The sequence below is a fragment of the Castor canadensis genome, chromosome 15, assembly GCF_047511655.1.
Source record: "Castor canadensis chromosome 15, mCasCan1.hap1v2, whole genome shotgun sequence".
Classification (NCBI taxonomy): Eukaryota; Metazoa; Chordata; class Mammalia; order Rodentia; family Castoridae; genus Castor; species Castor canadensis.
In genome coordinates this window covers 97976488-97991782 of record NC_133400.1, presented here as the reverse complement: position 1 = coordinate 97991782, position 15295 = coordinate 97976488, and the positions used below count along the sequence as shown (strand labels likewise).

At 48.2% G+C, this 15295-nt stretch overlaps 1 protein-coding gene across 4 annotated transcripts in view; it reads left to right on the top strand.

The window, feature by feature from the left end:
• The window catches only part of Edaradd (EDAR associated via death domain), a 48855-nt gene that overhangs the window by 21436 nt on the left and 12124 nt on the right, over positions 1 to 15295 (top strand). For all 4 annotated transcript variants that reach the window (XM_074056823.1, XM_074056822.1, XM_074056821.1 and 1 more), the window contains exon 5: positions 13300 to 13345. In XM_074056823.1, the coding sequence (XP_073912924.1) occupies positions 13300 to 13345 (46 nt within the window). The remainder of the gene's footprint in view (positions 1 to 13299; positions 13346 to 15295) is intronic.

The window sequence follows — 15295 nt, the reverse complement described above, 5'->3', positions numbered from 1 at the left end:
CTGGCACAGTGACAAAACAGCCTGAGGATGTAGTTCTCGTTAAGTGACCTATGACTGCCTATGAGAGCTGAGGACGTTAGAACCAGCCCTCTCTTAGGTGCTTCTGGTCAATATTAGCAATTAAAGTCTCTAGCCAAGAAGACTGAGAGGGATATTTTTGGGTGTTCCCAGAACACAGGCTCCACAGGCAAGTAAGCTAAGCGGGTCCCTATGTAGAGACCCTCAGCACATACACACCGAGGGAAAACCAAGAGAGAAGACCCTTGCTCAAGTGCACCCAGCAGGTAAGCAAACTTCATTGACCAGGGAAGACTCATCTCGTCACCTCTGGGTAGGTGCTGGGGTGCAGCTCAGTGGTGGGGCACTTGTCTGTCATAAGCAGGGCTTACCTGTTAGGCCCCTGCATCCAGCATTTTCTCTAAACACGACTTTGGGCAGCGCTGCCCAAGTGAAGGTCTTGCGTGCCAGGATGGAAGTGTGGACGTGACCTCTCAGATCCCACAACAGAGTCTACAGAATCCTGGGAAGGTTCTCCTAGCAGTGGCTTGTCTAAGGACTGAGTAGGAAGGAGACTGAAGCTGGGTGCCGCCGAGCACCAATTGCCATCCTAGAGATGTGACCTCAAGGACCTTGATTCAAGTCACGGCAGAGAGAATGAGGAGAGAAAACCGCAATTCAGAAACGTTTGCATTAGTGTCTGAGGGCTGCCATGACTACGCACCACAAATGCGGTGACATAGGTGACTGAAACTCACTGACTCACTCTTCTGGAGGCTGCAGGTCTGCATTCAGAGAGGTATAGCAGGGTCATTCCTTCTGAGGTGGCACAGGCGGGACCCTTCTCTCTTTGGCTTGTAGATGGTTGTGTCTGCTCCCAGTGTCTCTGCACAGTCTTCCTGCTGTGTCTCTGTGGCCATATCCAGAATTCCTCTTTCCATAAGGACGCTGGTCATATTACACTAAGGACCACCTTAATAACCTCATCTGAATTTATTTACCTCTGTGAAGACCTCATCTCCAAGTAAAGACACCTTCTAAGGTACCGGACTTTAAAATATCCCTTCCATGGGGACACAATTCAATCCACAGCATTTGAAAATGAAACAAAACAAAAACCAAACAGCAACTGCAACACATTTTGAAGGGAAGATGCAAATGCTCTGGTGTCTGGGAGGCCAGGATCCATGTCAGAGATCCGGCTGGTGACCAGGCCCATGGTGAGGCCACTGTCAAGTAGAAAAGCAGACTCACAGTGTGATCAACCCCAGCCAAAGACTCTCCTCCTATGCTTTGAGGACTGATTGTGTACATGATAGATTATCTAACTCCGTCAATTTTCCACGCCCCACAAATAACACATCTTCAATTCTCTTTTCTTAGAATTTAAATGTAGAATTTATTTTTAAAGAAGTTTTAGATTCACAGAAAAATTGAGTGGATGATACACAGATTTCCCTCTTCACACCTGCCGCCATGTACACAACCTGCCCACACTGTCAGCATCCCCTACCTCAGGGGTGCCTTTGCCATGATTTGGGAACCTATGTCGACAGATCATTATCACCCGAGGTCCACAGTGTCCATCTGTGCATCGTCAGGTCTTTTGCCCATTTTTTAGCAGTACTGGGATTTGAACTCAGGGCCTCATACTTGCTAGGCAAGCTGTCTACCAGTTGAGCCACAACTCCAGCCCCAGGTGTGGGGGGGTCTCTTTTACTCACACCTTTTATGGCCCTGGGCATGGCCCAATTCTTATACTCCCGCCTCTGCAGGTTAGAGAGCTGTAAAGATTTATTTGTTTCTAATGTGTATTACTTTTGACGCACCAGTGCATGAAATAGCCTTACATGCTTTCTGTAAGTTTGGCAGGAAAGTTAGAAATACCCGGCGCTGGGCTCTAAGCTCTTCAGAGGCAGTGTCCCCTGCCGGCCCCTGCAGAGCAGACCCTCACTGTACAGTGTGAATGACAGCTTGCTCACATTGCCCTAGGTACTGCTCAAAGCACTGGGGACAGGCCAGCATCAGGACCGACATTCTAGGGCATGAGGGTAGGCATACAATGGCGAGGTGGGACACTGCGGCAAGTGTGGCACGTTTGCTGTCCACTAGCCCTGTGACCTTAGGCAGTCTCCCCAAACCTCTCAGGGCCTTTGTTGCCCTATAAATAGTGGGGGACAGGAATCACAGGACATAGCAATAGCACCCACTCATAGGATAGGTGTGACGACGAAGTTAGTTATTTTTTAATTCTTGAAACATCAGGTATGTCATAATGCCTTATCAGTGAACAGGTAGGACTAACCAGGAACATACTTGCACAGTTCAGCATCTTTCCATTGGTAACAGGCGCTGTGGAGAAAAAAATAAATCATGCCATTTTTAAAAGGGATTCTGAAATAGAGCTGTGTTCTGGGTACCATAGAAAAATGATACATTTTGCGAAGTCTTTTTTTTAATTATTACTGTTGTACTGGGGATACATTGTGACATTTTCCAAGGTTCTTACAATATATCATAGTTGAATTCACCCCTCCATCATTCTTTACCCCTTCTCCCCGATTCCTGGAATAGTTGCAACAAGTCTCATTTTTCCATTTTCATACATGAGTGCATAATATTCCACCACATTCACTGACTGTGGGGCTCAGTAAGACAAGTACCCCAAGACCATCATTCTATGAGGTGCCAGGACCCTGTCCTGCAGCGCTTGGTCCTGTCACTGGGGAGGGTGGAGCGGCTTAGCTAGACCACTGGCTGGCAGTCACTGAGGCACTCGAGGCACACAGAAGGGAGTGGGATGGGTGGCAGGAGCTCTGAGCCCCCACAGTAGTGAGAGCCACCAGGCTCTCAGTTTCCCCTCCTCTTGTCCCCAGCATCCCTCCACCCCTCACATTCTCAGGGAAGGAGCAGTGGTTAAAAGCCTCATGGGTAATTCAGATGGATCCCACACTCTTCCCCAAGTAAAATCAGGGAACAGCTCATAGGTTAAACTGACCTGTATTGGGGTCCACTTGGCCCATGGCAAACATGCCCCCCCATCCTGCCATCAGGGCAGCTCAGCCTTCTTACCCCTCCCACATGTAGAATCTGTACCTTGGCATTGCTAATCCTGGCCTGGGCCCCCGACATCCAGTTTGCTAAGCTGGCATTTTTAGGGCTTTCTGCGGTTTGAATGTGGCCTATGGCCTCCATAAGTAGGAAAACTAGTCCTTCATATGCCAGGTACTGCACAGTGGTGGGACTTCAGGAGTGATTAGGCCACGGGGGCTCCACCACTTGGGGTTCCCACCCTCTGGAAACCAAGAGCTAAACTGTTTTAGCTCTTGAATTACCCAGGCTGTGGTATTCAGCAGTGCCAACGGGAAACAGACTAAGACAGACTGAAGGGACCTTAGAAGGCTGCTGTCTGGCCCCTTGCTTATGCAGGCAAGAGCCTGACACAGCTGACAAGTGGCAGCACTGGCTCCTGGGATTCTGTCCGGTGCTACCCCCATGGCGCCCCAGATGTCCAGCATTTTTTTTTCTCTTTCTTTTTTTTCTTTCTTTCTTTTTAGAATTAATTAGTAGTACAAGGGGGTTTCATGCATACAGTGTATTTTGCATTCTCTTAACCCCCTCATTCCTCCTTCCCTTTAAATAGGAATATGTGGTGAGTTTCTTTATGCTGTCTCCATATATATAAGTAACATGCTGTAATCCTTTCCGTTTCCCCTCCCCTTCTGTTGACCCCCCAATACACAGTGTCCTTTTTGCACCAAAGCCCATTTTTATTTTATTCTTATCATCTTAGACCTACATTCTGCATACAAATGAAGACATGCCTAGTTGGCTTCTTCGGCTTGGCTTGGTTCACTCAATTCGATCTCCAGTTCCGTCCATCTTCCTGCAAGTGGCCTAAGGACATTCTTCTTATGAGGCTGGAGCAGTTGGTGTTACCAGAGCTGCCTTGCCTAACTCTGGGGAGACTACAGGCTCTCTCCTAGAATACCACACTCGAATGCCACAGAAACAAAATTGGTAAACCGAGGGACTGCTCCTTCCTTGACCTTGACTTGAAAGGCAGTAGGCAGAGTCCCCTCCAACAGCCTTACCACCTTGGCAGAGCAACCAGCTCCTCAGCCTTCTGCAACCCAAAGTCATCACAGGCATGGAACTCACAGCGCAGGGCAGGGCGGCCTGCACTTGCCACAGATGGTATCTGCCGTGAGGCAGCCCGGCAGGCCCCTGCCTGCTCTGACAAGACCTGTCTCACAGATCTGCAAGGCGTCAGCTTTCTGCTCCGGGGAAAATCAGAAGGCTCTGGTTTCTTTGGTAACTCTTTCCTTCCCCCCTGGTAGGAAGTTTGTAGGAACCAGGGCTGCTAGGTAAACTGTAAACTTTCCCTAGAACATGCCCTTGGTGTTTTTAACTCTAATGAGAGGGTCTGCTTTCCACGATGGTCTGCTGGTCCAAGTCCTGTTCTTTCTTCATCCAGGTCATGAAAGGACTCTTGGCACAGCTGTCTAGGCATCTGAGGAAGAGAAAAGGAATCAGCTGTTCTGTGCTGGGAACTCGGCCTTATGCCCTCTTTCCCTCCCACTCTTTTCTTGGTTATCTGCCTTCTCCATCAGCCTACAGAGCTGCCTCTAGGAAGGGGACCAGGGGTGCTACATTGGGCAGCAAGTTTCTTGGTTTTTGTTTTCTCGCAGTGATGGGGATGGGACCCAGAGCGCAAGTGCTCTGCCATTGAGCTACACCCCCAACCCAGGTTCTATGTTAGAATAAACACACTAACCACTAGAGGTTAAAAATATGCGACTAATACGATCTTTAAAAGTCAGAGGATTTCTTTTTCTGTTGTTTTGATAAACCTGGACGACTTTGGCCCACACAGGTAATGATCTGATTCTATCTCCCATTTGCACTTAACTTCCTCAGGGTATGTCATTTCACCTCTTCTAGGCTACAGTTATTTGTCCTGCATGGTGAGTGATCTTACGATGACCTTCCTCCTCCTTGTGGGCACCACCCATGGGCTCATGTCTTGGATCATGGCATTACGGGGAACAAACTTTCCAGCTTCACCTCCTGTTCCTTCCCTCCCCTCACTTCCTCTGGGGTGCATTTAGCTTTCGCATCCCTTACTAATCCCTCACAAGCCCTTCTGGCCTTGCTCATGGCCCGTGGAGAGATGTCACATCATTCTTGGTCTTGTGTCCCAGCTCTCCTCTGGTCTCCCACTGACTTGCCTGGTGCCCTGGTTGGCCATTTTGGTGATGTGCTTGCTGGTTTTTTGTGGAACTTGCCTTGCCAAACGTGAGGCGTGGGTGAACCAGGATACCTGCGCTCTCTGTTTGCAGTGACTAAAGACAACAGTCGAATGCCAACTGGTTCTGATCGACCCATGACAAATCCAGGCCATTGGACCTCCCTGACCGTTTCAGGGCCTGGAGGACCTTCTTCTCCATCGAAGCTCCCCGGAAATGAAATTGTGAAAGAAAATCATAGTACTCCCACTTCCGTTCTGTTAATGCCCATGGCTTCCACTTCTTTCTGGTTTGGGACCAGGTCAAGATAAAATGCTTGTGGGCAGATGAGGATAAGCAACAGGTGCCTGCTTTGTAGCACTTATTTGTTCCCCAACAACAAACTAAAAGAAGTTTTGTCAAAATCACATATGAGAAATATGTTTTCATATATAAAGCAGTGAGATTGGACAGCTCTGATCAGCTATAGTTGCTGGCTCAGTGGCTTCTCTTCCTGTTCCTCAGAGCTGTGTTGACTGTGGCACCTCTGGGTTTTGCAAGTGGGTTAGGATTCCACTTAGACTCCAACCGATCCGGTGTCAGCTGCAACTGCCCTCACATGCAGTGGAGAGTGTAAACTGATGTACCTTTTTAGAACATCACCTGGCCGCACCTATCCTCAACAAGCTAGCAACTGCACACAAGTCAAAGTGCAAGATATACATTGTGGCATTAGAAAAGGGAGGAGTTGAGGTATCTTTCATGCCCATGGGGAGGAACTGGTTGAGTAAGTTATTGTGTATTGACACTGTGCAATATTTTTAAACCATCAGAATGAGAGAGAGAGAGAGAGAGAGAAAGAGGAGCCGGACACAGTAGCTCAAGCCTATAATCCCAGATCATCGGGAGGATTGAGATTCAAGGCTAGGTCGGGAAAAGTGTTCATAAGACCCCATCTCAACTAAAGTTGGGTGTGATGGTGTGCACCTGCCATCTCAACTATGCAAGAAGCATACATAGGAGGACCAAGGTCCAGGCTGCCTGGGCATAAAGTGAGATCCTATCTTAAAAATAAAAGGGCTGGGGCTGGCGGAATGGCTCAAGTAGTAGAATGCCTGCCTGGCAAGCATGAGGCCCCGAGTTCAAACCCCAATACCACCACCAAAAAAAAAAAAAAAAGAAAAGAAAAGAAAAAGAAAAACACTAAAAATAAATAACTAAATAAAAGGGCTGGTGAGTGGCTCAAGTGGTAGGTCGCCTTCCTGGAAAGCACAAGCATGAGGACCTGAGTTCAACCCCCAGTACTGCTAGAGTGAGAGAGGCCAGTGATTTTTTTTTTTTTAATGCCATGATAGATTGCTAAACAGATAAAGCACTTTGTAGACAATGTGGCTTGGAAGTGTGACATGTCTTGCACAGATGGTGAGCACAGGTCTGACTAAGTAAATAGGAAGGAAGTGGGCAGATGCCACCAGCCACCTGTGAGGAGTGTGACAGATCGAAAGAACTGAGAGAAAAAGATTTCTCACATCTTTTTGATTCGTTAAAGAAAACAGCATGGCTTTGAGTAATTTTTGCCTCTTGCGTGTTTTGGTACTGGAATAAATCTTCCAAGTGTAGATGGTGTTTAGATTCAGTGAACTTTTCTTACATTAGCTTGGGGCACCAGGTGGTTGCTCTCCAGGTGGCATGTTTTGCACACAGGAAAATCACAGCTCAGGAGTTTATGAACTCCTCATCACACAGCCTGGATCAGCCTCTGTTCCCAGCATCCCTTGTGCCATACAACCTGGGATTTGGTCACAAACATTTATTTATTTGAATTTCAGGGCTTCGTGCTTACAAAGCAGGCATTCTACCGCTTGAGCCACACCTCCAGTACATGGCCTGGGATTTGGGAATTAAACAGATACAAGCAGAAACTCCCTCCTTTCTGTAATATCCGTGTCCCCACGGTCAACCTGCATTCGCATGTACAAACCCTACTCTCCTGGAAAACGCTCTGGGATGCTTCTGCATGATAACCAGCTCTACCTCATACACAAAGGGAACCCATTTAGCTTTCCTCTTTGAAACCATAGCAGAGGTGTGGAATTATACCTGGGCATGCCCTGCCTCAGTGTCTCAGGATTGGTGACTGCAGTCTTTGACCCCCCACTGCAGCTGCAGAAGTCGCAGGCCTTCCTGTGACTGGAAAGAAAATGCATTGGCGAGAAGAAAGCTATAAGTACACAAACCCTCCCAGCAAAGCAGCATAGCATGGGCTTCAAATCTTTGTTCTTCCAAGTTTAATTCCTTCATCCTCAGTGAAATTTTTCCTGTTCCCTCAGGTTGCACTTGAATCTCTGCCCACCTTTGTGTGGACTTCTTTCTACTCGTGCCTTTTTGATGCACAATATCACTATGTATACACATGCCTTTGTTCTATTACTGGATTATAATCTTTTTGTTTGCTTTGGTGGGACTGGGGTTTGAACTCAGGGCTTCACCCTTGCAAGGCAGTTACTCTACCACTTGAGCCATTCTGCCAGATTTGTTTTGTGTTGGGAATTTTCAAGATGGGGGTCTCACGAACTGTTTGCCCAGCCTGGCTTTGTGCTGCTTCCTTCTGATCTCTGCCTCCTGAATAGTTAGAATTACAGACGTGAGCCACTGACGCCTGGCCAACGGTGTTTTAAAGGTTAGCTTTTAGTATCAGTCATAAACCAGACATGGTTTAGTCCTCAAAACAAACAGGAGCCCCACCGGGCATGGCAGAAAGTTCATTTTCTTCAGCGATGTGAGCAGCGTAGTCTAAAAGACAGATTGTCAACATGTTACTCCGGTCAAGTTCCGTGTTTAGGTTGACGTGGGGACTGCCTTATTCTACCTGCTCAGGTTGACTGGATGCTTTTGATTGGTTGCTGTGAATCTCCTGCCTTTTATTTATTTTTTAAATAGGCAAATTTAGAGATTTGGCTATCTCTCTCTCCTGATTTTGTGAAGGTCAGATCACAAAAAAAAAAAAAGCTTAGGTTTTTGTTGGGTGTCTCCTTGGTAGGTTGGTCTGTTAGGGCCAACCAATATGCATTCTCCCATAAATCCTACTATACAGATGTCCCCTTCAGTGTCAGGGTCTCCCATCATGTCAGCCTGTCCCCACAAGGCCTCTGATGAGCTCTGAGCTGAGAGCTTTACCCAGGCCATTGTCTGGGCCCTGGGCTTGGAGCCTGGTGTGAAATCTCCATGTCAATCTTTGGAGCAGACTGTTTTGCAACACCCAAACCTAGCTGCTGAGCAGAAAGGGACTTGACTATTAGTTCATAAGCCAACCAAAGGACATGGCTTGTGTAACTTAGCTACCTTTCTCTCCTTGAAAGAAATCCTGGCAGCACTTAACACATTTTGCCTAAATCTAAAGCATGTCCCTTGTATCCACAATGAGAAGGTTTTATAAAATGAGGATATGGCTGGGAGTGTGGCTCAAACGGTAGAGCACCTGCCTAGCAAGCGTAAGGGCTGGAGTTCAAATAAAATAACATTAGGATTTAATTTTGCCTATTTGAAGATATAAATCATTGGTGCTCAACATCACACACTTTAACATTTGTAAAGTTTTTTTTAAAAAATCTACATCTGGACCCCAGTACCACACCAACTAAATAAAATAATCTTTCCAGCCAGAGTTGAGAAAAACTAGCATATGCTTTAGGGAGGCAGGAAAACTGTCCAAATGTACAGGGCATCATTCTGTTGTCCATTGCTGGAGTAAATGCCTGAGGCTGGATACTTTATAAAGAAAAGAGGTTTACTGAGCTCACAATTTCCAAAGCTGAAAATCCAAAATCAAGTGGCCCTATTTGTTTGGCCTCTGGTTCAAGGCAGTTGGTATCATGACAGGAGAGAGAGAGAAGGGGGAGGTCATATTGTGGGGGGAAGGAAGGAAGCCAGAGCTTGCTGCAGTCTCTGCACACTGCGCCTGGGCCTCACTCCCCTGCCCACTGCACAGTACTCCCCCAGTGCCGGTCCTGCAGAGGTCTTGTGCTGAAGCTCGCCACAGAGCATCCGTCATTGTCAGCTCTGCATCAGTGCCACTCTGCCAGGCTTGCTCTGCCAAAATGCTGCATGTGTGAGGAAGAGGCTGTGCGCCTCACAGTGTCACTTGGCCTCAGCCAGGACACAGCTCTGATTGTCACACAGTTGTCACCTGGCCTCAGTGGAGGTGCAGCTGCTGCCTCATCTTTCTTGGGCTCCCCTCTGATTGTCCTCCCTTGGCCTATCAGGTTCTACTCCAAACCCTTCCCTGTGCTGTGGCCCTGTCCCTTTCATACCTGAACCTCCTGAGCTGTGATTTGGAGACAGCTAACTGCCTGCTCTGAACAGAGCATCTGTATCAGCGCTAGGGACAGAAAGACAAATAAAGCCCAGTCCTCACCCTTCTCAGTGGAGGCCTGACGTGGGTTGACAGCAGGGACCATAGTTCAAGGAGCGAGGGAAGATGAAAGGCCACAGTCTGTGGAAGTGGAGTGCAGAGGTGAAGATGGGACAAACACAGAGATGCTGGAGTAGGGGGAGGAGTCCTCGCAGCCTGCAGCTTAATGGGTATGGAGCACTAATGGGGATGGGAGCTCAGGACCCCATAGGACCTGAAGGAAGACTGTCAGAGGGAACCCAAAAATGACCAGGAGCAGCTGCGTCTCAGCTGAGAGCAAATGCCGTGACTGCGTGAGGTTCACAGCCTCCTTTTCCCTACAACACTCCAGTTTAGGGCAAGACAGGCAGAGTGGAGTTCATGCAGAGCTAAGGGTTGTCAGAGACAGCTGGCAGAAAAAACTAGCATGTGGCCAGGCACTGTGGTCACGCCTGTAATCCCAGCACTTGGGAGGCTGAGACAAGAGGATTTTGAGTTCAAGACCAGCCTTAGCTACATATGAGACCCTGTCTCAAAGCAAGCAAACAACACGCACACACACAAAAACCCACAAAAATAACTAGCAAGAAGGTGGCTTGGCAAGTGGACAGGAATGCAGGTGAGATGGGAGGGGACTTGTGGGAATGAGGCCCTGGAACTGGTGATACAGGAGATGAGGCCACAGCGCAGGTGGAGGATGAGGGAGGTGCAAAGGGAGCACCCGAGCCTGGTCTAGAAAACACAGCCGTGGTTAAGTGGGGTTAAGTGTCTCAGACCCCAGCTGATCCCCCACAGCACACACAGTCCTTCCATGGTCTGTAGTCCAGCGCAGCAGGCTTGGTGTGACACCCATGGGACATTGTGGGAGCCCCAGGGCCCGAGGGGAAGCCACGGGTAAGCCCAGACTCCCAGGTAAGGGCAGGCCCACTGATTAAGGGGCTGGATGGCATGGCTGGTAGACATGGCCTGGTGGGTTTCCAGTCACCTCCGCCGCCTCACGCCCACCACCCTCTCACCCAATCCTGGCTTCACTTGGTCCTGAGAGTGACCTTCCTGCCACCCTGCCTTGTGGCAGCTTCTGCATTCCCTCTCCTGTCTGCTGTCCTCATTCTTTCCACCTCAGTGGAGGGGTTTAGGAGCCCTCAAGGTCATGACCACACAGCTTGCCCTCCACCATCCATCTCTTCTCAGTAATCAACTTCTGCATTTTCTTCTCCTGCCCCCAGGAGCCCAGTCCCCCTGGCATCTCAGACCTGCTGTGACCTCCTCAGGCCCTGCTCCCTCCCTCACAAGTTCCTAGTGACTGCATCTTGGTGGTGGCTCTTGCCTCTCCTCCCAGATGAGTGCACAAATCCCAGCCTCAGCCGTGTCACCTGTCCCCCTGTATTGGAGCTCACCATCCTCAGCCTGGCCTCTTTGCTGTTCTCTCTCCAGCATAACCAAGGGCAGACCTTGAAGTCAAGGGTTCAGGTCCTCTTACCTGTGTATATGGATTCCAGCATGGGGCTTCAGAATAGTGATTGGTCAGTGAACAGGTGGAAGGTGTGAGTGTGGTTTTAGCAAGATCCAAACACAACAAGCCTAAGTCTTCCTGATTTCACTGTTGGAAAGCTAACCAGAAAGGTGGGACAGCCTGACAATCAGAGCAAGAACAAAAATCCTGCCATTGATCTGAGCTCTGTCTTAATCAATCTTCAAGGTCATTGTGAGTCTACTCCCTTTACACATTGTAGGGATGATTCTGGCCAGACATTGGCTTTAGAAATTTTTCTCTGAATTGTGAGAAATCAAATCAAGTATGTCATGTTGACATAGTTTTGTTTTGTTTGGATTGGTCTGGGTTTTAGAGAAGGGTCTCACTGTGTAATGTAGGCTGCCCTTGAACTCCTGCCTCAGCCTCCCAGGTGCTGGGATTATAGGTGTGAGCCACTGTGCCTGGTTTTGTAACATAGTTTTTACTTAAGGAAAATGCCTTGTTTTAGCAGGGACCACAAATACCATGAAATCTGTCATGTTCTGGCATTCATGTCTCTCAACGTGACCTGCAGTTCCTGTTCTCTTTCCATGGCCCAAGTTTCTAATTCAGTGAGCAGAATTGACTGTTGATAAAAGCAAGCAGACCTGCCCAGTCCTGCCAGAGCTCTGAAAAAGTGCAAGGGCAGGTCCCCACCTGGCCTGGCATCTGGGAACGGTGGCCACGACTCGGGGGCCTTGTGGGTTATAACATTGCAAATGTGCAAAGGTGCTGGAGAGACGTGCCTGTCCCTTCTGAGGCTCCCTGTAGCTCTTCTCTCTCTCTTTCTCTGTTCGTTTTCTTTCTCACACATGCCCCTAGCTGAGGGAAATGAGAAGAAAGTACATCTCTAGAAAATGGACGGAAACTCTGCATTGTGGGGGGCTGGCTTGGTTGGTGTTCCAGTAAAGACAGTGGGTGGCAAGGAAGAGACCTCAAACCAAAGCAAGAATTCTTTAGGTCCCTTGGGGAAAATCTGGCTAGTTAGACCTGGCATTGCTTCTGAGGGAAAACAAAGGTCACACTTGTGATTAGACAGACGTGTGGACACTGCTGAGACCTACGATCGATCGGTGAGCTTGGGGCTTAGATGATTAAGGGAAAAGAACTACTATTTGAAATGTGTGAGACACATGGGCGCCGTGGGGAATATGTGTCGATTCCTTGTTTTTAAGACTGTCTTGTGAAGCCTGAGCTGGCTTTGAACTCCCCCATCCTCCTGCCTCAGCCTCCTGAGTGCTGGGATTACAGGCTTATACTCCCACACCTGCCCGAGTTAGCATTTCTTTAAGGGTGAATCTCACAGCCCTGAGAACTGAGAACTGAGAACTGGAGGGCCCTTAGGGCTGTGCTAACCAATAGCACCTCTGTGCACGCACTAGGAGCAAAGCCAGCACTGGTGGCTGTGACTGCAGGGTGAATCCTGGGCCCTGGACTCCACTTCTTTGATGCCCTGCAGCCCCAGGGATCCAGGGGCGATGCTGGTGGCAAGGGAGATTTTAGTTGTATTGAGAATACAATTCATAGAAACAGAGGTAGGCTGGGACAGGTCTCCCCTGCCAGCTTTGCGGAGAACACACACACATACACACACACACACACACACACACACACACACACACACACACACAGCATGGCCTCTGTTGTAAAACTAGAACCCTAGTTGGATGGATCAGAGGCCATCTCCTCTCCAGGGATTTGGACATTGCTTTTTTTTCACAATTTCTCTCAGCTGCTTTGCTATATCTATATACACATAAATAAATCAATATAATAGATTAAGGGACAGAATTATAGCCTAGACTGACAAGCCCAACCAAAAGCAGATGGGAAATAAAACAGGGAAAATAAGATAATAGCACAGGGTTGTCCTGTGCATGGCTACATTGTGAAATAAAAGGATTCTCCTGCATTTCACAGATGTTACGATTGTCCCCCTGCGGCAGGCTGTGCTCTGGGCACTGGGGCTCAGGGAGCACGGGGAGGGGGGAGTGTGAAGATAGCTCTCTCTACAACCTTCACACCCTCGAGAGCTGAAGGGCTCACCCCCACTAAGGTACCGTTCCTAGGATCTGCCCCTACTTCTGGAAATTTAACTAAAGACGCAAATTGATGGTATCGCCTCACACATATGGGGATGACTGTAATGAAGGTCATTTTTTGGTTTTTAGGAAGAAGAAAACAGTTTTCCAGACAGTACTGGAGACCCACTTTCAGGTAAATGATCCACTTTAAGGATTTTGGGGGGGTGTGGTTTGCGATGATAAGAGAGATGGCCAAAGTTCATTTGAAAATGTGTTTTTCCTTAACCCTTTATTTGAAAATCAGCAGTTGAGAGAGGCTTTTTATTTTGGTTTGGTATTTTTGTGGGACTGGGGTTTGAACTCATGGCAAGCACTCTACTACTTGAACCACACCTCCAGTCCATTTCATCCTGGTTATTTTTGGAGATGGGATCTTGAGAACTATTTGCCTGGGCTGGCCTCAAACTACTATCCTTCCAATCTCAGCTTCTCAAGTAGCTAGGATTCCAGGCGTGAGCCACTGTGCCTGGCTGATTGAGGCTTTTTAAAAGCAGTAACAGGCACGAGATATCCAGAAGATAGAGCTCGTCTGGAGACTCCTCATCCACGTTGCTGACCGCACAGGGACGTGATGTGGGACATTCCTTATTCCTTTGCCCCAGATCGCTCTGCGGAGCCTGGCTCCAACATGCACATCACAGTCCCCATCTCCTTTGTGGCTCGTTTCCTGATTTCTTTGAGGACTGAGGTGTCTTGCAGCTGCCTCCATGGATGCCCTTCTGAACGTTGGTGACCAGTTCTTGGGTCAGACCCCCCCGTCTTCTTGCCATCCTCCTTTGTCCTGCTTCAGGACCCCAGTTGAACAGGAAGAGGGACGACTGGGAAGGGAAAAGCCTATCATGAACTTGGGAAGTCCACGTGTGGAACAGAGCAACTTCCTGCACTAGAGGCCATGTAGGGAACGGTGCGTCTCATAAGGACACACCAGGGTCTGAACTGCAGGTGTAGGACTGGCCTCATTCAGGACTCAGCAGACCCTCCTTCTCTCCCTGTGGGTTCTCAGAGAGCCGCTGCCCAGGTTTTAGGCAGCTCAGGTCAGCGTGGAAGGGTCACTGGGGGATGGCTCCCAGCACTTAAGGAAGCCAAGGGGACCTCCTGCCACTCTGTCATGTGTAATTTCCACTCCTTTTCTATTTTTAGCGTTTAGCCAAGAAGCATTCAAGTTTATAAACCCTCCTCACCCCTTTTTTTGCAGTGCTGGGGATCAGACCCAGGACCTTGCCCATGCTAGGCAAGTGCTTTTCCACTGAGCTATAGCCCCAGCCCAGGTGTTTCTTTTCTCATTATGGAATCTGTGTTTACACTTTTTAAGGACTAGCAACCCCCACACCAATATGACATGCTAGCCAGAGTAACATGAATAAAGAAATGTGAGTTTGATCCCCAGGACTTCCCAAAAACAAACAAAAAATAATGAATTTAAAGTGTTTGATTTCTTTGAATTAGGTTCCTGAGTGACACTTGGTTAATTTTGTATCACCCAACAACCTGAGTCATATTCATGTAGAATTCCTTGCTAATTTTTTAACCTTTCATGTGTAAGAGTTTATTTCTCGCCGGTCACTGGTGGCTCACGCCTATAATCCCTGCTACTTCATAGGCAGAGATCAGGAGGATCGAGGTTTGAAGCCAGCCTGCAAATTATTTGAAAGACCCTATCTTGGAAAAAAAAAAAAAACCATCACAAAAAAGGGCTGACGGAGTGGCTCAAGGTGAAGGTCCTGAGTTCAAGCCCCAGTACTGCAAAAAAGAAAAAAGAAAGAAAAAGAAAAAGGGTTTATTCCCACCCTCTGTTGTGGCTTCTACACTCTGATTTTGTTTGATGACAAAATTGAGGTCCAGCGTAATTTATCTGCCCAGATTCACCCACATTGTTCATGAGACAACCCGGTGTTGCTGCAGCCTGAGGTGTCTCTGCAGTCGCATTGTTTTCCCTTTGGTTAAGACGTCAAATACCTGCAGAAGCCCTTGTGTCGGTTTCTCAGTAGACAAGAAGAATTCATCACTTTCCAGCTCACAACAGCACTCTCTCTGATAAACAATGTGGCATGTGCAGCCCCAATCCAGTGACTTGTGGCATTTT